Source organism: Lampetra planeri, chromosome 2 (genome assembly GCF_965212315.1).
Source record: "Lampetra planeri chromosome 2, kcLamPlan1.2.h2, whole genome shotgun sequence".
In the NCBI taxonomy this organism is placed as follows: Eukaryota; Metazoa; Chordata; class Hyperoartia; order Petromyzontiformes; family Petromyzontidae; genus Lampetra; species Lampetra planeri.
Window position 1 is genome coordinate 28,514,165 of NC_136108.1, and position 26,213 is coordinate 28,540,377.

General features: G+C 47.3%; 1 protein-coding gene across 1 annotated transcript in view; it reads right to left on the reverse strand.

Annotated features, from left to right (window-relative positions):
- LOC144724294 (protein eyes shut homolog) overlaps nt 1-26,213 on the reverse strand; it is a 41,882-nt gene that overhangs the window by 1,467 nt on the left and 14,202 nt on the right. Inside the window, exons 3-4 of the mRNA XM_078603293.1 lie at nt 22,968-23,150; nt 3,385-3,551 (exon numbers count right to left, since the gene is read on the reverse strand). Coding sequence (XP_078459419.1) covers nt 3,385-3,551; nt 22,968-23,150 — 350 coding nt within the window. The remainder of the gene's footprint in view (nt 1-3,384; nt 3,552-22,967; nt 23,151-26,213) is intronic.

Here is a 26,213-nt window from a genome sequence, read left to right on the forward strand (position 1 = left end):
TGTGTGTATATACATTGTGAATTTACAATATTTCCTATGGTAGGATAGGGTACAATGTAAACATAACCCATGAAAATATGAGGCCGTGTCCGTGTGCAATGTGTACAATTAATTAAAAATGAGCAACGTAATACACACAGGTCAGACTGACATGCAAATATTGGAAAAAGTAATTAACCAATTTTTTAAATTGTGATTGACCTCAGCTTACCTTTAGCCTGGCCTTACAGGGTAATCAGAGTTCTCGGCGCTGGAAACACGCTATTAAATTATTTATTTTATCAACGCAGCATTAATTAATAACCAAACCACTGAGGTTATAAATTAAAACATTGGCTGGGAAATGGCTTCCAGAAGGGATGTCAACCTTAGAAATTCACGAGAATAATGTAGGGACTCGATTCAGTTAATGCGTTAACTGAATTGACATCATTATTTAAATTGGGATACCAAGTGTCAAAATATATACTCAGACTCGACGTCAACCTGGGCCTGTATGCAGATTCATGAGGCCACGTGAATACATTTGTCACATGCCTCATATATTTTAATGGTCGCAATTACTCCATTATCATACAATTTCACTACGCCATTGCTGCAGTAGATTTGTTTAAAATAGTGCACCTGCTTCAAATATCAACGTTAAATGTCATTATCGTGCAAAATAAAAAAAAACCTAAACTTATTTAGAGTTCATTAATGTCATTCTTGTCAGTCACCATTAAAACAATCATTATATTGCCTTTGTCAATCATATTACATGAATGCAAATTATTTGACCAATTCAAATACTCCTGGGTATGGTGGAGACTGGGAATGTATACAAGTGGGGTTGATGGATCATGCACAGATGGAGCCATCAAATGATCTAAGACGACCACCAATCTGAAAAAGGAGGTGCCTTTAGGAGGCAGTACAGCAAGTAGGCTTTTTCGGTTAGATCATGCAAGTTTAAATGTCATTAACCAGCGGCCCCTCGACACAGCCAATTAATAAGGTGTGTCACGTGAACAAAACATGCCTATTAGTTACTACTTCAGGCTACCATTGTGTTGGACAGTAAATCCACAACGTTTACAATTTGAGTACGATGTTCCACTAGTATTTACATCCAGCATCATCGGGCTATTTTTTTTATAAATAATATTGTTCGCGAAAGCCTATGTGTCAAATAGCAAGTGGTCCCTACAACAAGAAGGCTTGAGATTGTGAGAGTTCTCCCCATTCATGTATGGGGTTTCTCGAGTCACACATATGCAGGGAATTAGCCAAATGTCCCAAAGCACTACCTCTCCGAAAGAAACCTTTAAATGTATTTGCAGTTTATCTCTTCCAAAATTATATTCCAACAATGTTATCAGCATCATGTCATAAGATCAAACATTAATTCGGAACTCTTGCAGAAAAGTGGATCACTCTTTGTTAAATGACAACCTGAGGAAACAGATATAATGGAACTGCTTTTGAAATACCTTTAAGTGCAAATTTGTATCCGCAGATTAGGGGATGTACTGTCACAGATGTTCTGCTAAAGTTAAATGTTTAATTCTTGGAAGTCAAAAACATTTTTGATTCTCAAAGCTGGAATGTAACCAGACCAATTTAAAAAAAAATGTATGTCACAGTTTTGTGCCTGCGTGTGTAAATTCATGAGTGCCTTAGCTGATATCCATCAACTCACGACACCTGGAACCCAGTTTAATCACAGTTTGCTGCCTGGGATTGAACTCAGGAAATCAGCAATGCTGGTTCAATACTTTTACCCCTGAACAACCCGGCCAACTATACTCAACAAGAGTCATGAAATACAATGTGGCTTTCTTAAAAAAAATAAGTTACTATTTTCCCCTAGTTAAATTGCCATAGGGCAGTGCTGGTATCCATGCATGGTCTCAGCCAGAGGTGAAACATTCAACGTTCCTATGACAGGGGCTAGTCACTCCATTAGACAACTCCTGTTTACATTCCACAAAGGACTCGGAACTCATCAACTCTCACGAGAGATATGAACTTGAAATGTTTACATTGTGACTCGGGTATTCTAACGCCTCCGACACATACGCCCCCATATGTATTCTCATAAATTGTAGGGGTTTTTTTTCCGTTCATTGTTCCTCAGAAACATGCTTCGCACTTGTCGGCAATAGCGCGCGGTCACACAAGCATGTGCATTTTATATAGAGCGTGCAATGAAATGCTTACAAACCCACAAAATGTACTACAACCAAAATAGCATAAGCTTGCAACACCAGACCATCTGCTCGCAGCGATTAAGCACCATTCCACATGTTCACACAGGCATTCAATAAGTAATTTTGGATGTAATGCTTCTTTATCCTGGAGCAAGCTCTCCGGCAATATGAATTCGACATCGCAGAGCACTGCAGTGGCTAGGAGATAGTATCTTCCTCGCTTGGTAAGCAGGAGGTTGTGGGTTCGACCCCTGACCCTGACGATGTCTGTTGCATATTCGGAGTTCGCGTGGATTTTTCTCCACGTTGCTTCGGTTTTTCCCTCCACATTTATAAACAAGCATTGAGATGATTTGACTGCTGCTATAAATTCTCACTTAACGGTCATATCAGCCACTTCGATTTAGATATGTGTGGCCAGGTCACTTCTGCAAAAGATCTAATAGCTCAGTTGGCTTCACCTGGTAACACAGATTAATGTTTTAATTACTGAGATAAACAAACGAAATATCAGCTTTACATTTTTAATAATGTAATGACATTCACAATACACTGCTCGATGAAAGCCTCCCAATTCTGTCTCGGTCGTGCAGTTTGCTTTACCATACTTCATAATACTAGTGATTGTGGATTTATGAAAGGAAATTCCCAAGCTCAAGAGGTCATTACAGATAAAGTTGTTCATGCCACTACACCTCACCATCGCTCCCGTATGGTAGCACCCTCAGCACTTGCAGTCAACACAAGTGCATTGTGGTGTGTTTGCGTCAGCTGCTTGGGAAGGCAGCTTGTGTTTTCTGCCTTCTGATTTTGAGTTCGTGCACACTTTGAGTGACTTGTTACCTACAATTTTAAACCCATTTTCAGCACCTACGCAGAAATTCACGAACTCAACATGTGTTTGGTGCATGTACCACAATCTGGACGTCTACTAATCATGGAACAACAAAACGAACAATGTACGCTCTTTTATAAAGATAACGTTTCGACAGCCAAACATTTCGTGAAGTTCACAAGAGGAAGCCGTTATTTTTCCGGCCGTCATTTGCACAAAAACAAAAGGAGAGAGACTTTGAATGTTAAAGGAGCTTCATAGCTCATCGGATTCGTCCAGTGTAAAACAAAAATTCTGATTTCGATGAATAAAGGGGACACTGCGTGGCAACAAAGGGCAACTTGCACGGTGCGTTACCTGCAGCCACCCGCGGGTGAGTGTCCTGCCCAGGTGGATTGTGTGCATGTGCAGGCGCGTGTCCACGGGATCGCTGAACAGGGACGCAGTCCCCGAGCCGAGATTGTAGCGATAAACCACCCTGCCGCCTTCAAGCCCCAGTGCCAAGAAGTCGTCGCCATCCAAGCCTGCGGATGCGACAACGCAGAGAATAAACGCAATATGCTGGGGCACATTGGGCTCTCAGCAGAAGGGGGGGGTGTAGATAAGACCACATAAGCACTTTCTCAGTGGCTAGACCATGCAAGCATTTTTCATGAAAAAAAATCAATTAAATGTAGGTTCATTACTGTTGCGTACGGGTCACAGAGCGAGACCGCGAGAGACGGTGACAGCTTGGAGGTCCTCGTGTTTAGATCATTGCTGATGTTGATTGTTCAAAGTGCTGAGGACTCGAAACGATGCGGCAGAAGACAATCGTAAACAAAATTGGAAGAAGCGGTTGTGATGGCGAGGTACAAGTCTAATCAGAATCAGAATCTGTATTTATACTGGAGGAATCCGATGAGCTATGAAGCTCTTTTTCACCGATGTCCGATAGGGGCGGGTCAGAAAGTTACAACAACAAACATTACAGAAACATGATAGGCGTGAAAAGCATAAGAAATGTAAGCACATAACAAAAACAGTACCTATTCTTTTTTACCAGGTAAAGCGCACTGAGCTATTAGCTTTTTCAGAAGCGACCTGGCCATAAATGATAGCTCAACGAAGTGGGTTATCATGTGGAAATTAATATTTGCCAAATACTCGTGTATTGGACTGGCACCCAGAGGTCAGCTGACACAGGGGTGGGACCCTGTAACGGCGAACCTTGGATTCTAGCTGCTGACAGTGCAGGCTCTAGCACAAGGCGAGAGTGGGCCAATGTGTAGTGCCGTTAATGACATTGGTTGTGATGATCTCTTGACCTTGACTTTAAATCTTGCACCAGGTTCCAGGGCCTATCAGTCCGCAGAGAGTGTATCGTATTACAATGTTGCTGCTTCGGCGCACATATGCAATAAATTGCAGGTCATGTTACAAAAATGAAAATGACATTTTTTTATTACCGTCACTGAAAAGGAAGATCTTTATATTTTAGTAAAATGGCATAATTCAGAAAATAGATAATAAAAATAAAAAAAACATCAGACACTAAGAAGGACTATATCTTCCTCTTTTTTCAGTGACAGTAGAAAAAAGAAACATTTTGGAAAAAAATACGTGACCTTTCAGTCATTGCGAGTGAATGTGCTATGCTCACCATGGCACAAACACAAGGGATCAGCTCTGATGGGAATTCTCAGTGGCACAAATCCCTCATTGCTCACTGTGATGATCCCGAGGCTGGCCCACACTCGTAACAAGCCCATACCACCAGGGCCTGATTAAACAACAGCTGGAGCATGCGGCTGTCTATGGGGCGGTCAGGCTTGTCAAGGGATGGAAGCATACATTATTGTTCTGGATTTTTTGTTTGCCAAATATACTGTGTACCGCATGAATATGCTTACATATATGTTCTAAAATATGCGCCGATTAGAAAACATGTGCTAAGCACGAGCTGCTTGAAATGACACTGAGAGACAGGAAGAGAAACACAAATCAGAGACCTTATTGGTGATAAGAAAAGGAAATTAGCTTTGGCAGAAAATATCACAATACTTGATTATAGCCGATGGATGAGACTGATGATGGAATGTATGTATGTGTATGCATGTATGTTGAACTACTTTTTCACCGTACGTAGCCAACCGTGCTAATTGGAGGTGCGCTTTGGTTAGTGACCTGAGCATTTATGTTAACTTAGACATACAGTCTTCGCAGCCTTTATAACTATCTTTGATATTTCCTTATTATCTTAAGTTATGTTGGCTATGTGTGGTGCGAAAGAAGCTCAACATGCATAATAATACAAATTATAGCCCTTATTAAATCCACTGCCTTTGCTATTTCAGCATGTGTGGGTTAGTGTTAGGGTGGTGGTGCAGTAATTCACAAACTGCGGCATGAACCCGGTGACTTCGGTTCAATTTCCAGCCATGGCGAACATCAGCAGCAATGTGGTGTTCTGAAACTTCTCTCGGGGTGACTTAGCCTTAAATTGGCTGCAGGATATTTTGTTTGCGGTTTGGGGTGGCACCCTTCCCGCACGATGAATCTGGCTAAAAAAACTGTTCCGTTAATAATTCCGGGTAATTCCATAATTCCGCATACGTTGGAAAAGAAGCTCTACTTTAATTGTATTATGCGTCGCCCATATCTTATTATCATTATGAACAAACATTCCATGTCTAATCTAATATCTGCTGTGGAAATCCTGGTTTTAAAACGACCACCTAAGTATCATTTTCATAGTCTTTGGTAATCTCAGTAGCTTGAAAGTATGATTCATCGACAAAACAAACATCTGAACTTGATTTGCCATTAACATCAAAGATATTTTTTGTTGTGGGTAACTTTAGGAGCTCATTGGTTTGCCGATTTAGGGCATGATGCATGAATGTGTGTTCCTTTTCAAAGTGACTTCTGAGAAAAAAATATATAAATCTTTAATGATTATTTACAACTACACACAAACAAGGACAAATTACACACCAACAAGAACAAAACACTATAAACTTACGTGTATAAAATGATGAAATGTAATTACCCCCTTTGTAAAACCGACCACACTTTAAGTATTTTAATGCGGGCATCAGGCTCATCATGATTAGGCAACCGTGCTATTTTACAGCCAACATGTTTCACCATCAATCCAAACATCCACGTTGCTAACACTCTCTCATACTACCCTATAACAGTTTAACAAGTAGACTTTCACGACCAATATTATCAATAACAGAGGTTTTTGGGTTAGAGAGCGTAAATATAAATGTGTCGTTAAACCCGCCACCACCCGGCAGAGCCAATTAGTGAGGTTTGTCACGTAAACGAAACATGCCAATTCGTTACTAGTACAGCCCACCGGTGTGTTGGAGAGTAAACCCACAACATTTACAATTCCTATAACACGTTGTATGTATGCATGTTGATCTTCTTTCAAACCCGTACGTAGCCAACCTTGCTAATCGGAAGTGGGGGGGGAACGAAAACAAACTAAACACAAAAAGCAGTTCTAAAGAAATTAGCTGTCAATGTTTGCTTCCAATTCAAGGCATGACAGCACACTGCACACCACGGCTTTAACGTTTAACTTTAATTTAATGGCATTTGTTTTTCATGCAAAGATAACGTGGACACAGGGTAATACCGCAATTAATAATTTTGAGATTTTTTTCTCTAGCCGACATAACTACTTTTTTGAGCACGAAGAGTTACGTTTACACGATCCTATTCCTTCATGGTGCTTGTACGTAACCAATTTCAGTGCACTATTTGTGACAGGGACCGAATTCATTTTGGAAGTTGTATCATTTGTGCAAGCTTTGCTCAGTTTCAGTCAAAGTGCTCCGCCGGAATGATCTGCAATCCCTATTCAAGCGCCAACATGGACACCTTCCTGCTTCGCCTTTGCTTATCACTCCGTATTCCGTTGTCTCAAGTCTGTTTTCATACAGCATTGTGAGATGCGGTCGCATGTAGACGCTGGATAAATACAAATTGTTCCATGCATCGCTATCTCCCGCATTGGTCAACTCCATGCGTGTACTGTATATTTAACTTCTTTCGCACAGTACGTAGCTAATCGGAAATGCGGGGAATGGGGGGGGTGACAACAAACTAAACATACAAAAATCTAGACTTGAAGTTTTCGTGACAGCAAGGATCCATACTTTTGGGGTTTTTCGGTAAAGTCACGTAGGTAAAAAAATAAAATAAATTAAAATGAAAAACAACTAAATGAAATCACGACGTTTCGGAAGCAACACAAGCCTCCGCCTTCAGGTGTTTAGAGAACCGATTCTCTAAACCGATTCTCTAAATATATAATTCTTTAAACAGCTCTCTTTACTGTGGCGGTTCCACCTGAAGACGGAGGCTTGTGTTGCTTCCGAAACGTCGTAATTTAATTTAGTTGTTTTTAATTTTAATTTTTTACCTACGTGACTTTACCGAAAATAACTAAACGTATACAAAAAGCTGTTTAGGGTCACACACATTTGTGAATAGAAACTTGATGTCAACAAATGAACCCAGGTGGACACACAATTCACAAGCAATATATTTGAAGCGCTCTTTTCACTACACCCATTAAAATAGCGTGCAATATATTTTTACTTGAAAGAATTAAAATAAATGAAATTCTGTCCAAACTTTAAACTGATTGCAATCCAATTAATTACAGGAATTTCCAATTACTTTGGATTAAGCACTCAAACCGTGGTGTTAAGCCAATTCATGCATGAGTACCCTAGATTGGTTTGTTTTTCCTGAAAAGCGAATGTTAAGTGTGTGCACTTGTTTGTTAGGGAAACGCATTGCATTGTCACGTGGTGCAGACGTAACTGAACGCATAACGGACCATAAAAAAAACAGCAGCGTCAGTCGAATTCTGCGTATTCCAACGGGCTGGAATATATGCCTTCTCCATTAACCTGTGACGAACGGTAATCGATATACCAGCCACTTTAAATTAGTTGTATTAGCATAATTAATATCGCTCTTGAATGAGTTTTGCTTCCGTGTGTGCTTTTTGGTAAATGTGCATTATCTCATGCCGATGGGCTAAATGCTGCTTTATTTTAATATGTGTTTATTGCTCTATCATCCACAATCTAACACAAACTGACCACTTCGCCCCAATACTCCGATTCCTGCGATGGCTCCCAATCCAGTCCCAACTTCAAGATCGCTACTCTTTGGTTCTTTCGGTAAAGTCACGTAGGTAGAAAATAATAGATCAGGGCCTGTTTCAGCAGTTTCCCTGCTGCGATTGTCTCGCCTGATGACGATTGCTTGTGTTGCGATCGAAACGTCGTGATCTATTATTTTCTACCTACGTGACTTTACCGAAAGAACCAAAGAGTATGGATTCCTGCAGTCACGAAAGCTTCAAATCCAAATTCACGATCGCTCTCACACCATTTTAAAGAGCCTCCACGGACTCTCCGTTGTTGCTATGATGTCTTCAATCATGTTTTACTTTGTCGTGTTCTCTATCTTTTCTCATTATTTTTCCAGAACAGTTTCACAAAGTTCCTTGCATTGCAGTCTTTTTTTCAACATCATCTAATCTTTTCACATCTCCTTCTGTTCCTCAAACTGTGTTTTGAGGTTTCAGAACATTTCTTCTCTATTTGCTTTTGAACGTTTCAGGCATGTTCCGTTATAACGGTAGCTTTCGCATTCGATAGAGTGGTAACATCAATTTGATCACTTTGCTCTCAAAGGTATATTGAATCTGTTGCTGCTTATATTTTAAAATCGGCTACCTCTTAATGCACCATTACACCCCTATTGCTAACCACTGTCATACATTTCCCTAGACGTACACACACACAATATCTATTGTGAATATTTAATGCAACCGTGTGTACATCATATCAAGTGGGAACTCGGGACCATTTTGGAAGTATCAAGGTAACAATATATCCGTATTAAATACGGTAATAAAAACACACTGAAAACTTCAAGGTACCTACATAAATCTAATGCGAAACGTCATTAAGCATGGTGTGCAACACCAGAGCATAATACAGTTGACTCCAATTCTTTGCATTCTCTGTTTGATTTATGGGAGGACATTAATCGCGCTGACATTTTGGCATTATGTAAATAATTATAATATGCTGTTCTTCCTCTGCTTGCAACAGTAATTGAAATCATATTCTAAACAACCTATGGAAGTAATTACAATTATAAACAGCCTCCAAATAGATTTCCGTTTCAAAGATATACAACATAAATTAGGCTAACGTCCATTTGTACGCGACAGATAAAAAAACACACGGTTGTTTTTTTTTGTGCTATATAGATTATATTTCGTAATAACTCGGTCGTTTGCAACATTGCATATTTTGTGCGTAGAACCTTCTAGAACAGATCGCGTGAGAAAGAGCGAATTGTTTTTGTAAACATAATTCTACACGGAGCTGACCTCTACAGAACGTCCTTCATTTTGTCATTATACACTCAAATATGTTGTCAATATGAAACAAATATTCATGAGCTTATGCTCTGTGAACTTTACGATCAGCTAAACTAGGTAAAATTCGTGTGAATGTACGATTTATTTGCGTGAATGTATCAATATTTTGACGAGTGTATATATTCATGAATTTAGAATATTTCAAGTTTTAAATGTATACATTGTGCTAATATTTTCTTATTTACAAAGGCTTGTTTTTACCGAACACTGAAGAATAGGAGACACGTTTTTCGCTGTGCTCCTTAGATAAATCAATGCTTAGCACGTTGGTTTATTTTATTTATGCGTGTATTTTTTTACTTCTTTTGCACCGTACGTAGCCAACCATGCTAATCGGAGGTACGGGGCAAGAACAACAAACCATTCTATGGTTTATCATATGACTTTCAGGCACGAGATCGAGTTCATGAAAAAAAAGCAGGTCGCAAAGCATTTTGGCCAATCATTCAATCCTAAAAATTACACGAACAGAGATATAATCCATGAAATGACTCTGCCAAGGATAAAAAAAACATTCTGCCAGAGAAGTATGGGCTATTATCACATCTCGAGGAAGCCAGGTGACTCCGAGGTCAAAACACTGATCCAGCAGCCCTGAGGACCTGGGTTTGAATCATCTGGAGTTCATCTGCCCGTGATTCAACTTGGAAATCGGCCGTGGTTTCAGCCCAATCGTTCTGCAGGACAACCTTTCATGACTTCAAAGTGACATTAATTGTATCGACTCCAACAAGATCGTTTCCGTCGAAATGCCGTCAATGGGTTAGAATTGCGTAAGCTTGGCGAGTCCAGCAGAAGTCGAACCACGGCACCTTTCAGGCAGATGCAGGTCATCCAATAAGCGAAATAGATTGATAATTGTTTTTTCACCCTTCTATCTGGCAACAAAACTGACACCTTTTTTTACAAGGAGTCATGTTTGCATAGACCACAATACCTGCAGTCATAATGCAAACAAAAAACACAACTCTGATAATGTATGCACTGTCCTTGAAGTTAATTGGTCCACACCCGAGACAGCTTTCCTTAGAGCCTAGTCTCACATGGTGTTGGACCAGATGACGCCAAAAGGCACACAACTCAAAGACAATGCACCATCAGAGTATGAGAGCTCGGGGTAAGCATTTACACCATTGGAACCTCATTTGCCAGTAAAAAATATGATAATTGATTTTTTACCCTTCTATCTGGCAACAAAACTGACACCTTTTTTACAAGGAGTCATGTTTGCATAGACCACAATACCTGCAGTCATAATGCAAACAAAAAACATAACTCTGATAATGTATGCACTGTCCTTGAAGTTGATTGGTCCACACCCGAGACAGCTTTCCTTAGAGCCTAGTCTCACATGGGTTGGACCAGATGACGCCAAAAGGCGCACAACTCAAAGACAATGCACCATTAGAGTATGAGAGCTCGGGGTAAGCATTTACACCATTGGAACCTCATTTGCCAGTAAAAAATATGATAATTGATTTTTTACCCTTCTATCTGCCAACAAAACTGACACCTTTTTTACAAGGAGTCATGTTTGCATAGACCACAATACCTGCAGTCATAATGCAAACAAAAAACACAACTCTGATAATGTATGCACTGTCCGAAATAGATTATTTAGGCAAGTCTACATGTAAGCTGATAGAACATCACCTTTATTGACATTCACACGACTGCTGCTACTGCTGCTGTAACCTATTTTCTTGAGCTGCAGGCTGTTGGCACAGTCCTGTCGCTGCGTGGGCACAGAGAGAAACGCAAGTGTATAGGTTTTCCCCTCTTATCTGGCAACAAAACAGGTGTTAAGTTGTTAAAACACCAAACTGAAGCCTTTTACAAGGAATCATGTCTGCATTAACCAACAATACTTGTGGTCAGAATGCAAACAAAAAAAACATACTCTGATAATATATGTATTGTCTTTGAAACTGATTGGTCCACACCAGAGACAGCTTTCTTTGGAGCCTAGTCTCAAAACGTGTTAGACCAGAGGACGCCAAAAAGGCGTACACAGTACAAAGACAATGCACTATCAGAGTAATGAGAGCTCGGGGTGAGCAGCTACATCCCATGAAGAAACGCAGTGCTTGTCCGCGCGTGCGTTTGTGCACATGAGCAAAATGCAACTCGCAGACAATGAGCTGGGATATGAACTACAGCCACCCGGACAAGCATTGCCTGTCCTGCTCTAGTCCACAATATTAAAAGGCGCTTTTCCTCACGTCGTCTGTGAGCAAAGGCACCCAGACACAACGGTCTGCGCTAGGAGGCAGGCAATATTTAGCAGACAAAAAATTATATTCAATCGCTGTGACCAAACAATGCACTTAGGTGTGCACTGATGAACAAAATACATTAACTTTTCCTACCGTAGCAAGAAACGGACATTTTATCTCGACAAAAGCATCTCACAGCCACCAAAAAGATGTACAGGAAAAATAATAGACCGTATGGGAAAATAGGGTTGCATTCTTGAGTCCGAAATTATCATTCCCTCCCCGATCTTTGCCATTGTTATTGTACTAAAGGACGCTGAGTCACTCTCCATTTCTTGTGTGTGTATGTGCACACTCGTTATTGCGCTTTAATACCCCCTCCACCCCAGGGTCTCTATAACTCTTACATCACCCTGGTACTCATGCCCAACGCTCACTCCTATAACGTTCACGATTCGCCATCTAGGCGTCCGACTGACCACCGCCCTCCACGACTGGACGGCTAGACGAACGACTGGACGGCTAGACGAACGACTGGACGGCTAGACGAACGACTGGACGGATAGACGAACGACTGTACGGTTAGACGAACGACTGGACGGTTAGACGAACGACTGGACGGCTAGACGAACGACTGTGGGGCTAGACGAACGACTGGACGGCTAGACGAACGACTGTATGGCTAGACGAACGACTGTACGGCTAGACGAACGACTGGACGGCTAGACGAACGTGGCAGTGTTGTGAACGCTCGCGTTGTGCCGTTTTCCGTGAGCGTGCCGATGATTCGCAATCTCGGGCGTCCGTACGAGTTGATGTGCCGAGTTGATGCTGTCACTCAACCCAGCTACTGAAGGCTGCACCCAATAAATAATCGTCATCAAATTCGGTCTTGTGTGGTGCCACAGCGACGGGGCCGCTCGGCCGAGCCAGGGAGCCGCCCGGCTTCCACCGCCGCACTGCCCCCCATCACCCCCCCCACATAAACACGCACCCGCACCCACGTAGGGCCTCGTGGTCGGGTCACCTACCCTGAGTTTTCACCCGAGGGCCCCCTAGGGGGGTTACCCCACGGTTTCTCAGGGCCAGGGAATTGGACAGGACCCTTCCCAGGCCAAGTAACACTGCGGCGCCGTGGGCGGATTTGAGATCGCACGACCACGGCGAGCTCAGAGAGCCCCGCAGTTAGAAACGCATACAAACACAAACACGGGTCAGCAAGGCAGATAGCTGGGATCAGGACCCGGGACGACTGATTGGTCGAAAGTTCAAAGGCCGGCGGGATCGCAAAAGAGCGGGAAATCCTAGGCTCAGGATTGGTCGAGAGACCAAGGCGGTCGGGACGGGGGCGCCTAGCCTTTGATGTGAATAGTTTAAAAGAAAACGCAGGGGCAGTAGGGAACTCTCTTCTTCTGGAGTTTGGACACGGGGTCAGCGACGAAGGAGTCATCGGGCGAGCCGCTAGATTGTCTGCAGGACGATCTGAGCGCCGCAAGGTCACCAAGGACTACAGACGGTATCGTGTTGCGCGCCTTACAACACCTCAGAGCGGAGGGTAGGATCCGTAGGAGAGGGTTAGTTCGGGGTAAGGACGAGTAGGAAAGCGGTTTAGCAGAGAGCGCAGCATAGAATAGGGCTACACGGCACCAGAGTGTGGGTTAGAAGCGCCTTGCTGTCCCGCACACACACACGGGTGGCTCGGTTGGTTAGCAAGGGCTAATAAAATCTCGAGCGTAGTAACAAAACCGTGTTGTTGGGTGTTTTTGGAACGTGGTATTAGCGTGCACTGCATTCGCGAGTGTGTGGTCGTTGTACGCATAAAGGCCGTGGTCTCTGTACGATTGTGCGGGTACGGAGGTGTGTGCGTTAACGCCCGGGGAGAGCACTTTTGGTGTGTTGGCGTGACTACGCAGCCGTGTGAGAGGAGAATCGTCCTTGTACGATATTTGTGTTGACGTGCACGCGCGAGTGGGGGAGGGGACGAGTCGTCGTGTCGGCGTGTGCCCCGCTTGCGTGCGCTCGTTACTTGCGTAAGCTCTCGGCGTGCGTAATCGGCGTGCCCAAGGTGCGCGATCGTAACGTGGGCGGCCAGCGCGGCGCAGAGCGGCGCAGGAGTGGGTATCGCGTGTGGAGCTGTATGCGTGTGTGCGCGCATGTTCACGACGTGTGTAACACAGGTGCGCGATCCTAACGTGAGTGGTCAGGGTTGGGTGAGTGCCGTGCAGAGCTGTGTGTGGGTGTGCGCGTGCGTGGTTATCCATGCCTGCTACGCGGACCCGCGGTGGAGGGGAATCCTCGGGTGACGGCTCCCACACCCTGGGTGAGGAGCCTAGCGGCGGTTCGCTTAGCAGCGGGGGGGCGATTGATGATGTTAGTCCGGCCGTTAGTATTATCGAGGGAGGGATCTCGGGGGCTAGCGACCCCCACAAATTGGTGTCAGAAGCGGTACGGACCCCCGCGTTACCTCACGCTAAAATAAGACTAATATTTACCGGCAGGGGGGCCCCTTCGTGGAAGGCATTCGCCCGCAATCTCTTAGGGGCTAAGGAAATTAATGGATGGACGGACGTGCAGGCAGTACGTCAACTTAATATGAATCTTGATGGGCGGGCAGCCGATTTTGTAGAAGCGTTACCCGCGAGCGCACAGACACAGCTAGAGGAGCTGATGCGCCGACTCGATCAGCGTTTTGGCACGCGTGACGAGGAGGAAGCAAAATCGGCCTTAGAGGCGCGCCGTCGCCAACCTGGCGAAGATCTCCGTGATTACGCCGAGGATGTGCGCGAGTTAACAAAGATCGCACGCCCGGGGTACGCAACTGAGGTTATTGAGGAACTGGCTGCCGAGAAAATCCAGCGGTACCTGTCTCGCACGGCGTGGTGGCAGCCAGACATGAGCTGCCCACGTCTTCCCTTTAACACCCTTGTCGAGCGCGCACGTAAGTGTGAAAGAATTCACAGCGAACGCGCGCAGCTCCGGGGGCTGGGACGAGAGCGCGCCATTGCGAGCCTGCTCTCGGAAGACGAGGAGGAGGAACAGGAGCTCGCGAGGACGGTAAGGGGCCGGGAAAAAGAGCCTCCAGTGTCCCGCGAGACAACCCCGGGATGGGTTGCCGGTATACAAACGGGTATAAAGGATGTCTCCGGCCAGGTAACCCAGATAGACAACAAGGTAAACCAAGTAGGTGAGGAAACGAATAAAAATATGACCCAACTGCAATCCTCCGTTGAGACCATCCGATCCGAAATGGGAGACCTAGACTCCACGGTAGGAGGGCTAACTGGAAGGATAGCCCGACTAGAAGCAGAGTATGAGCAACAGCGCACGGGGGGAGGAGGGAGTGGGCAGAAAGTTCGCCACAGAGCCGCCACTCCTCCCAGGACGTGTTATGTGTGCGACCGTCGAGGGCATCTCATGAGGGACTGCCCTCAGCTCGCCCGTGCGAGGCCGATGCATAGGTCAAACACTAAGCCCCCCCTAGAGAGGGGACCACCGGGGGATGAAATCGACGTAGACCCGACCCAAACCAGCTGTAATAATAATGGCGAGCGAGTGATCCATAAACAGGTTACAACGACAACACCCAAGGGCGCAGGGACCTCGGGCGATTGGCTGCGGGAGCTGGTGGCAGGGATAACGGGAGCCACGTCGCTGGTGGAAGGCCAGGTGAACGGGCAGCGCACCCGGATCCTGTTGGACACGGGCGCCGTGGCCTCTCTCATGAGCGCCGCGCACTGCAGCATGCTCGGGGTGGACGTGGGCTGCCTGCAGGCCCCGGATCGCGCGCTGCACACGGCAAGCGGAGCCGGGATGGGGTTGCTGGGGAAGGTCTCCCTCGAGGTCCGTCTAGGAAACCAGGTGTGCACACAGGAATTCTACGTTTCGAGTGTGTTGTGCCACGAGTGCATTGCAGGAACGGACCTCCTGGAAAAGTTGGGACTTAACGTACAGCCCCGGCAACGATGCGCTACGGTGGAGGGCAGCGGGGAGCGGATTCCGTTCCTAGGACAGGAGCCGAATCGCCCACGCTTCACACCCGTGGCCGCTACGCTGGTGTCGGCCGTCACCATCGGGCCTCTCGCCGAGATGCTGGTGCCAGTGGCAACCCTCCCCACCGACCCCGCGCTCCGACCATCAGGCGAGGTAATGCTGACTCCTCACCCGGAGTTGGCATCGCGATACGGGGTGGTAGGGTCAGCCACACTGGTAAACGCAGATGGGGGCCGGCTGTTTATACGTGTGTTTAACCCACACAGTACCCCGGCAATGATACGACGACGCACCCCGGTAGCCACCGTACACCCCCTGCACGCTCGCCACTCGAACGACTCGGTGTTCGCACTCTGGGCGGAGGACCCTGGCCGCCCCGAGGACAGCCAGGATCTGGCCTGGCGGGTCGGCCCGACCCCCCGAGCCGAGATTGTTCCCCTGCAGGATGCGTTACATGTGCCTTGGGCAGCCTTACCTAAGGGGGAGGCCGATCAGCTGCGCGGGTTATTGCGGGAGTACGCCGACGTGTTCAGTGAGCACGATTCGGACGTGGGCCGGACCGACCTGGTCAAGCACCAAATTGACACAGGTGCAGCCCGACCCATCAAACTCCCCGCACACCGAGTGGGCGCGCCTGAACGGACCCAGATCAAAGAGGCAGTCACGGATATGCTACGCGATAACATAATCCAGCCCTCCGCGAGCCCTTGGTCTGCCCCGGTGGTACTGGTAACGAAAAAGGACGGATCGACTCGGTTCTGCGTTGATTACCGAAAATTGAACGCAGTCACCCTCGGCGACGCTTTTCCCATCCCACGCATCGACGACACCTTCGACAGTCTCGCAGGAGCGCGGTATTTTTCCACCCTCGATCTGGCGTCCGGTTACTGGCAGGTGGAGATGACGGAGGAGGATCGGCCAAAAACAGCATTCACCACCCCGATGGGCCTGTTTGAGTTTCGAGTGTTGCCGTTCGGACTCACTAACGCGCCCGCGACGTTCCAGCGGTTGATGGAGTTGGTGATGCGGGGCTTGCAGTGGGAACAGTGCCTGATTTACCTGGACGACGTAATAGTGTTCAGTAGGTCGCTGTCCGAACACTGGTCCAGGCTGCGGGAAGTATTCCAGCGACTGCGAGCAGCCCATCTCAAGCTCAAGCCACGTAAGTGTTACATTGCGCAACGCGAGGTGGGGTACCTCGGACACCGAGTCAGCGAGGCAGGGGTGAGCACCGATCCCGAGAAGGTGCGTGCCGTAGTGGATTGGCCGCGGCCGAGGAACCTGACGGAGATCAGGTCATTCTTGGGACTCGCCACTTATTACCGTCGATTTGTAAAGGGATTCAGTGAGATTGCACGCCCCCTCACCCAACTCACCTCCCCTAAGAACCCCTATCAGTGGTCGGAGGCCTGCCAGACGGCTTTCACCACACTCAAAGACCACCTCACCCACACCCCCACCTTGGCTTTCCCAGATTTCACCACCGATTTTATTTTGGACACTGACGCCTGCAGCAGTGGGCTGGGCGCGGTGCTGTCGCAAGTGCAGGGTGGGACGGAGCGGGTCATCGCATACGCCAGTCGGACCCTGAGCGGGGCCGAACTGAACTATTGTGTAACCCGTCAGGAACTGTATGCTGTAATTTTCGCGTGTAAACAGTTCCGACCGTACTTGTACGGCAGGAAATGTCGTGTGCGCACCGATCATTATGCACTGCAGTTCCTCCTTACATTCAAGGAACCGCGGGGGCAGATGGCTCGATGGCTGGCGCAGCTGCAGGAGTACAACCTGCAGATCGAGTACCGAGCGGGGCGAACACACGCGAACGCGGACGCCTTGTCAAGACGGCCCGCGGTGCGCGCTGAGACGAGGGAGGGAGACGCCTGCCCGTGCTTCACGGGGGGACGCTGCCGCCAGGCAGCAGAACCCAAGGAGCGCGCGGAAACTAAACTCCCCCCCCCGAGAGAGAGTGCAGTGTGCGCCGCAGGAACCCCTGCAGAAGGAGCCCGGGGACAGACGGATCATCCCACCCCAACCGGGCGGATCCAAGAGGATGTCGGCTGCGCCTTCCCGGGCTTGGACGACGAGCAGCTGCGACAAACCCAGCAGCGGGATCCGGATCTGGCGGCGGTGGAGGCGGCACTGCGAGAGAGGAAGGATGCACTACCAGGGCCCTGGAGCGGTTTGTATGCCCGGTTGTGTGTAGAAAACGGGGTGGTGAGGGAACTGGCCGACGCTGGGCAGCCGGGGTGCATCTGCGTTCCCGCCCATGTGCGGCCCCAACTACTACGACTGGTACACGACCACCCGCTCGGGGGCCATGATGGGGAACGGCGCACCCGGGAGACTCTGCGTCGCCAGTATCTCTGGCCTAAATTAGCGCAAGATGTGGCCGCCTGGGTGCAGGGCTGCCGGGCCTGTCAGCAGTGTGGGCAAAAGCCGGCGAGGTACCAGGTACCCCTGAGGCCGTTCCGAGTCAGTCGGACGAATCAGTTGGTCGGAATCGACCTGCAGGGGCCCTTTCCACGATCCCACCGGGGCAACCGATATATTCTTGTAGCGGTGGAGTACTTCACCTGCTACCCCCGTGGCGGTGGCTATCCCGGATAAAACAGCCCTCGTAGTGGCCCGGGCCTTCGTGGAAAACTACGTTCCTAAGTGCGGGATCCCCGAACGAGTCATTACCGACCAGGGTAGTGAATTCGAGGCCGAACTATTCCAGGCGCTGTGCCGAGAGTTCGGGATCCAGAAGGACCGAACCACGGCATATCACCCCCAGGCGAACGGGATGGTAGAGAGGATGAACCAGACTCTGGCCGGGAAGCTTAAACGCATGGCGGCCGCGAATCAACAGGACTGGGACGAACACCTCCCCTATGCCCTGTTCGCCTACACCACCGCCGTTCACACATCTACAGGACAGACCCCGTTCCTAATGATGTTTGGTCGCGAGTCTCGCCTGCCCGCAGATCTGCTGTTCGGTGTCCCTCCGCCGCAACGGGAGGAAGGGAGCCACCCCATGGAGCACTTGCTGGAGACCCTGCGAGAGGCCAGGGGCCGAGCCTACCCGCACGGAGAGGCCGCGCACCAGCGGCAAGAGCAGGGCGCCCGACCCTGTATGGAGCCCCCCTTCTACACTGCGGGCTCCGAGGTGTGGCTGTACACTCCCCGCGTCGGTGCCGGACAGGTGGGGAAGCTGACCACCTACTGGCGAGGACCCTGGATTGTGAGACGGCAGATCTCACCATGGACGGTGCTGATTCAGGGAGGAGAGAGGGGCCGGGAGATGGTGGTCAACATCCGCCGACTGAAGCCGTGGCGAGCAGCCCCCGAGGGGAGGAGCCCCGCCGTCCAAGTACCCCCGAAACCCCGGGGTCCCCCCACCCCCCGTGCCCGGGGGCCTCGCGCAGTATATGGGCCCCACGGAGCCCCGGGCTCCGAGGGGCCCCGGGCGGGGCCGGGGGCGACGAGGACGGCGACCCTTAAACCCCACCGCCTCTGAGTTTGTCCCCCAGCCCGCAGGTGCCGGAGACCGAGGGGAGCCGTTGGAATGGAGGAGGAGACCACCGCCGGAGCCCCAGGAGACGGAGCCGCCACCCCCGAGGCCAGCCACAAGGGCCGGGCGAATCCCGCGGACCCCGCGGCGATACCTCGTGGGGGCAACCCAGGCGAGGTGCTCCAGTCAACCCGGGACGGGGACTGGCACCCCGGGGGGCTATGTGGTGCCACAGCGACGGGGCCGCTCGGCCGAGCCAGGGAGCCGCCCGGCTTCCACCGCCGCACTGCCCCCCATCACCCCCCCCACATAAACACGCACCCGCACCCACGTAGGGCCTCGTGGTCGGGTCACCTACCCTGAGTTTTCACCCGAGGGCCCCCTAGGGGGGTTACCCCACGGTTTCTCAGGGCCAGGGAATTGGACAGGACCCTTCCCAGGCCAAGTAACACTGCGGCGCCGTGGGCGGATTTGAGATCGCACGACCACGGCGAGCTCAGAGAGCCCCGCAGTTAGAAACGCATACAAACACAAACACGGGTCAGCAAGGCAGATAGCTGGGATCAGGACCCGGGACGACTGATTGGTCGAAAGTTCAAAGGCCGGCGGGATCGCAAAAGAGCGGGAAATCCTAGGCTCAGGATTGGTCGAGAGACCAAGGCGGTCGGGACGGGGGCGCCTAGCCTTTGATGTGAATAGTTTAAAAGAAAACGCAGGGGCAGTAGGGAACTCTCTTCTTCTGGAGTTTGGACACGGGGTCAGCGACGAAGGAGTCATCGGGCGAGCCGCTAGATTGTCTGCAGGACGATCTGAGCGCCGCAAGGTCACCAAGGACTACAGACGGTATCGTGTTGCGCGCCTTACAACACCTCAGAGCGGAGGGTAGGATCCGTAGGAGAGGGTTAGTTCGGGGTAAGGACGAGTAGGAAAGCGGTTTAGCAGAGAGCGCAGCATAGAATAGGGCTACACGGCACCAGAGTGTGGGTTAGAAGCGCCTTGCTGTCCCGCACACACACACGGGTGGCTCGGTTGGTTAGCAAGGGCTAATAAAATCTCGAGCGTAGTAACAAAACCGTGTTGTTGGGTGTTTTTGGAACGTGGTATTAGCGTGCACTGCATTCGCGAGTGTGTGGTCGTTGTACGCATAAAGGCCGTGGTCTCTGTACGATTGTGCGGGTACGGAGGTGTGTGCGTTAACGCCCGGGGAGAGCACTTTTGGTGTGTTGGCGTGACTACGCAGCCGTGTGAGAGGAGAATCGTCCTTGTACGATATTTGTGTTGACGTGCACGCGCGAGTGGGGGAGGGGACGAGTCGTCGTGTCGGCGTGTGCCCCGCTTGCGTGCGCTCGTTACTTGCGTAAGCTCTCGGCGTGCGTAATCGGCGTGCCCAAGGTGCGCGATCGTAACGTGGGCGGCCAGCGCGGCGCAGAGCGGCGCAGGAGTGGGTATCGCGTGTGGAGCTGTATGCGTGTGTGCGCGCATGTTCACGACGTGTGTAACACAGGTGCGCGATCCTAACGTGAGTGGTCAGGGTTGGGTGAGTGCCGTGCAGAGCTGTGTGTGGGTGTGCGCGTGCGTGGTTATCCATGCCTGCTACGCGGACCCGCGGTGGAGGGGAATCCTCGGGTGACGGCTCCCACACCCTGGGTGAGGAGCCTAGCGGCGGTTCGCTTAGCAGCGGGGGGGCGATTGATGATGTTAGTCCGGCCGTTAGTATTATCGAGGGAGGGATCTCGGGGGCTAGCGACCCCCACACTTGCACTTAATTAGTCTAAACTCCATATCTGATACATTCACACGTTTTTGGTGTGGGGGGGTCTGACTGCATTAGTTAAATGTGTGTCGTACACCCTCATCCACTCTGCGCAATATCTGATGAGTAAATATATTTGTTCAAATGGCACAGAGCATACATGCCTCTCTGCATGAGGACGTGTGGCGAAGCGCAGTGCACACGTGGTGAGTCACAATGCTCGTGACATCAGAATCAGGGATGACGCCGAGAACACAATTGTAATTAAATTGGGGAGAGACAATTTTTATTAGCTTTTCCGAAATTATGAAATGAATGCTCTTCCCATGATGTGCCTTGAGATTTCAACTCTTAGACAGCACTTGTTGACATTTTAAAAAACATATAAATACTGTTTACTGCCTTGTGTATTTAACTTACGTAATTGTTTTGCTTAATTGTGAGGAACACATAAAATTTTCTCCTTCATGCACTTATATTTTTACGTCCAAGATAAAGTGTTTTTATAAGGCTCACGAGATGTGTATTATTGCACCTTTATCGAAGAGTTTCTCCGTTTTTTAAAATGTTATTCTGTAATCATCCAGTCGTGCATCTTAGCGAACTCTGTGACTATTCTCCAGAGCATTCAAATGTTGACGTGCACTCTGCTGCTGAACACTGCCAGCCCACCGGAGGACTCATTGCCTTGAGTTTCATTGAGAAAAGCTGTCCATTTGAGAGTTTCATTGATATATATATTTTTGTTCTTTCGGTAAAGTCACGTAGAAGGGAAATAATAAAGTAATGAAAATATAAAACAATAAAAATTCACACGATGTTTCGACTGCAACACAAGCAATCAACACAAATCCGCAAGAAAATCTTGCTGTGAAAATGTTCTTGTTGTGAAAATTTTCTTGCTGTGGATTTCACACCTGATGATGATTGCTTGTGTTGCAGTCGAAAAGTCGTGAGAATTTTAATTTGCTATATTTTTATTATTTTATTTTTTCCCTTCTACGTGACTTTACCGAAAGAACCAATAATATGAATCCCTGCAGTCACGAAAGCTTTAAATCAGTTTCATTGCTGTTCACCAGTTTTCTTTTTGATGCCACCGTTAATGTCTGATGTCAACAATGTGGCTTCAATCACGCAGCGATTATTTACCGTTTATAATACCAACAGCGATAAAGAACGGAGTGTATGATTCACCTGTCACGAGGGCATTGTAATCAGAAAACTTTTCAAGTGATATCTTTATGATAAAAAATAATAAAAGCACACGCATTGCAAAGCTAACATAGATTTCAATAATATATGCATCACAGTAAAATTAGTAATAATGAAAGTGCTTACTTCTCTACAAGTGAAAAAGCAGAATATCTATTACACTTTAAGTTATTTTGCTTATTTAAATATAACGCTTTTATTGTAAATGCAGTCGAGTATGTAGGTGACATGAATTATTAAACACTCATTAAAAAGAAATTGGCCAAACATCTCCCATTACTGGACCCCCCCCCCCCCCAGAAACAATTTTGAGACTCAGCAAGAAATTCCTGAATAAATAAAGGAAATTATTATTATACACATTTTTTTAAAACACTATACTGCATTAGCATATTTTTAGTGCAAGTAATACGAAACACTGGCCTTATTAAATATGTAAGGTTAAACTTTAAGATGGCAAAGGAGTTACATAGACACTATAAACTCAATTATAAATTTTTATGGCCAATATTGTCCCATCCCCAAAACAGACCATTTTTTTCAGGCTCTAGTAGCGTTGCACATATCTTTCCCTAAAATAAGTATTCCCTGGATGCCTCATAAGTTGTCACTTCCACAAAAGGCGAAATGAAAAACATCAACAGGCGAGTTCTCAGATTGGCCATGAACGTTCGCTTTTAAAACACAGCTTGCAAAAAAAACATGAATTGGGTGATCATGACTGCAGCCAAACACACACGGGCCACGAACGAAAAGGGACCCCCACTTTGCACGTCGGCTAGGCAGCCTTGGCCTCTTCACCTTTGCCCTTTTGCCCGGCGAAGAAAATGAGGTTGTCGCGCAGGGCCGAGGAGTTGTTGGCAAGCGTGAACCTCACGAGAAACTCGAAGGCGTCGTCCAGCCCTGGCACTGCCGGGTAGGCCAAAAACGACGTGAAGCCAAACTCATCGGTTCCATCAAAACTGGGCACGGTCACGTGGATTGCTGAAAAGAGAGCGAGAGAGAGAGAGGTAAATCAAGTGTCTTTCACGTGAAGGAGCCCTGCAATTAAATATCATATACACCGTATACAGGGAGAAATTATAGGATGCAAATCACAAACGTGTCAGATATAAAACATGAAAGATAAATAAGAATAGGTATCCAGGTCATAGGTTAAAGTGTGTCCCTGTTCAAACAAGTAATGAGGCTCAGCCCTAGTGGTCTTGGCTGACTATGATTGATCTTGGCTGATTATTATTATGACGCATAATTGGACGTACATTGTTTTCCAATAACGTCCGTCTGTTTGCCATTACATAAATTAACACTAAAGAGGATTTCACTTTCATGAAATCAACAAACTGGCCACTCAACAGCATCCTTCTGTTTCACTGTAGCATAGAAGGCATCAAGTAATTGTGTCACATGTTGCTCAAGTTAAAAATAAAACATTGTGTCTATCGTGCAGTGGGTATGAATTGAACAAAGCATATCAAAATTAGGATGAATACAAGGCTGAAATGGCAAATAAGCAAAAAGCTAAATATTATGTTGTGATAGGTAAAAAAAAAGCAACAAAAATTGGCTTCCTGCGCAGGGTGGCAGGGCTCTCTCTCCAGGATAGGGTAAGAAGCACGGCTATCTGCCAGAGACTCAACGTCCAGTCGGAACTAGTGAGCGTGGAGCGAAGCCAGCTACCACGGTGGGTGGGTCATCTACTAAAGATGCCGAAAGAAAGATTCCCCCGGGAGACGTTCGAAGGACGTCCTCCAGGCAAAAAAACCCAGAAGCCGATCACGCTGGAAAGGCCGGGGCAGGATGGAAAGCCTTGGTGGAGTCGACCCAATTCAGTTTGGAAAGCAGGCCAATATTGATTGAGCTAAAACAAAATTGGAGGGTTACATTTATAATTGACAATCAACAGGTCAACTTGACTAATGTTGTTGACAAGACTACACCACCTCACCATCAGCTGTTGCCCAGCTCATAGCTGGCTTCCAAGGCCTGCTCCTGCAGAATCCCACCGTCTGACCTTAGTCGCCGGCCTCATGATAATAACAATGATTTACAGCCTTCTGTCAATTCACTGCTGGAAGAAGGCGTTTCTGCACCGTGTGAGGATTGTTGGACTACACTTCACGCGTTTGGTGAAGGTAGTGCACCCAGGCTCTGTTTAGGTATCATTGGACGCTGATGTTAGCCATGCCAGCAAATAAAACTCGTGTTTAATAGCACGGCGTGCGAGCCACTGCACCCGCTGCTCCCATTACGGTAGTCAGGAAATTACACACCGAAAACAAAACCGCTACGTTGCCGATATACACGGTACAGCCCTTCCATTCACAATCACAAACAGTGCCTGCTCTTGTTCATTATAATCTATCCATGCATAACCTGCAATATCACGCTCAAATAAATCTCTGTTGTCCCTTTGAGGGACATTTCTCTGTGGCCAGAGCATATCCAGGTAGCAATTGCTGAGAACACCGGACCACACGGTTGGCTAAATGTAGCCCCAACCTGTAAATAGCTATAAGAGTCTCGAGGTAGAGTGCTTATGGCCAATACTGTGATATTTCATTCGACCAGCTGCCTCAAATCCCATGATAAATTGCTTCAGGTTAATGAGTGTGCAATCCTTGCAGGTTGCATCAAAGTCCATTGATGCTGAAATATAAATGATCCCAGGATATAATATGAAAGCGTAGATCGGTCTATGTCGGGAAAAATTGCATAACTTTCTTCCATCAATCATTATTCATCTGCATGCCAATTATTTCCTACCAAAAGTTTTGGCCAACTGAAAAATTCACTTCCAAGCTCAGTGAAAGACTTTCTTATCTTCTGACATGAAGTCAGAGGATGGCATACAATTTATGTGTCTTCATCATTTACAAATGTTTTGTTCACTTTTATGCTCGTAATATTTTATAATGAGCTACTCTTACAAACGATCATATATTCTCTGCAACGTGTACTTTCGATCAAATGCAATGGAACAACATTCCTATTTGGCAGAATATATGATAGGAGGTGCTTGTAAATAGGCAGTGCATGCCCTATTGGAGCTACAAAATATGAACTAAATAATTAAGGAATAAAGGAATGAATAATAAAATAAATACAACTGGCGGTGCATAAAACATAAAATGAGCCACAGCATTGACCCACCTTGTCCCCTACTTTAAAACCAAATCTCTCAACCGCAAACAATACACCAAACGCGGGGCTGGAGCAAAAAGCACGGTTATCCAAACCATTAATCAGCCAGTTAAAGAGGCGAGACAGGCCTGAAAGTGGTACTACAGGCACAAGGTCAGTTACTTAAATAAATAAATAGCACCTTGAAAGTTCTGGAGAAGCACAGAAGCGATTGTCATTACAGCGAACACTTGTGCTACACGTAGAGTTGGCTGTGATGCACAGACACCACGAGACGCGCCCTCTTATACATCTTTTCCACTTGACATCATTTGCTGATGGATATGCATTTCTATTTTTGACATTACAATAAACTGATATTTGTTATTTCTGTTAAAAACGAATATTTTCTCTTCTATTCACTGAAATTATAATTATACGTATATGTATATTTGTATTTTTCCGTGGGAATCTGCTCAACCTCAATACTGTATTTTTTTTTCAGGATGGCCCTACTTGTTAAATATATAGTTTTGTTGAATCTTAAGAAAGAAAAAAAGCATAGACAATTGATATAAACCAGAGTATACTGCTCGAAATCGATAGAGCTCAGTAACCCACTTGGTATCCTGCCCTTGTGTCAGGCCCCAGGTTGCACGAGGGGCATGTGGGTGTCTCACACACTGCAATATCCGTCAACCCCGCCATGAAAAAAAAAGCTTCGTTTCAAAATGTAAATGTCTTAATATTGGGGAGGTTTGTGATTGCAACTATATTTTTACATATGTAGTAAGTATTCAGGAGGCTTTGACGACGGGGTCGGAGGCACACTTATTTATTAACACCAACTTGTGTACAGTAACGGGTACCCACAGTACTTAAGGGGTTATCGTCCCCTTTACTCGGCTAACAGGGAGACACAAC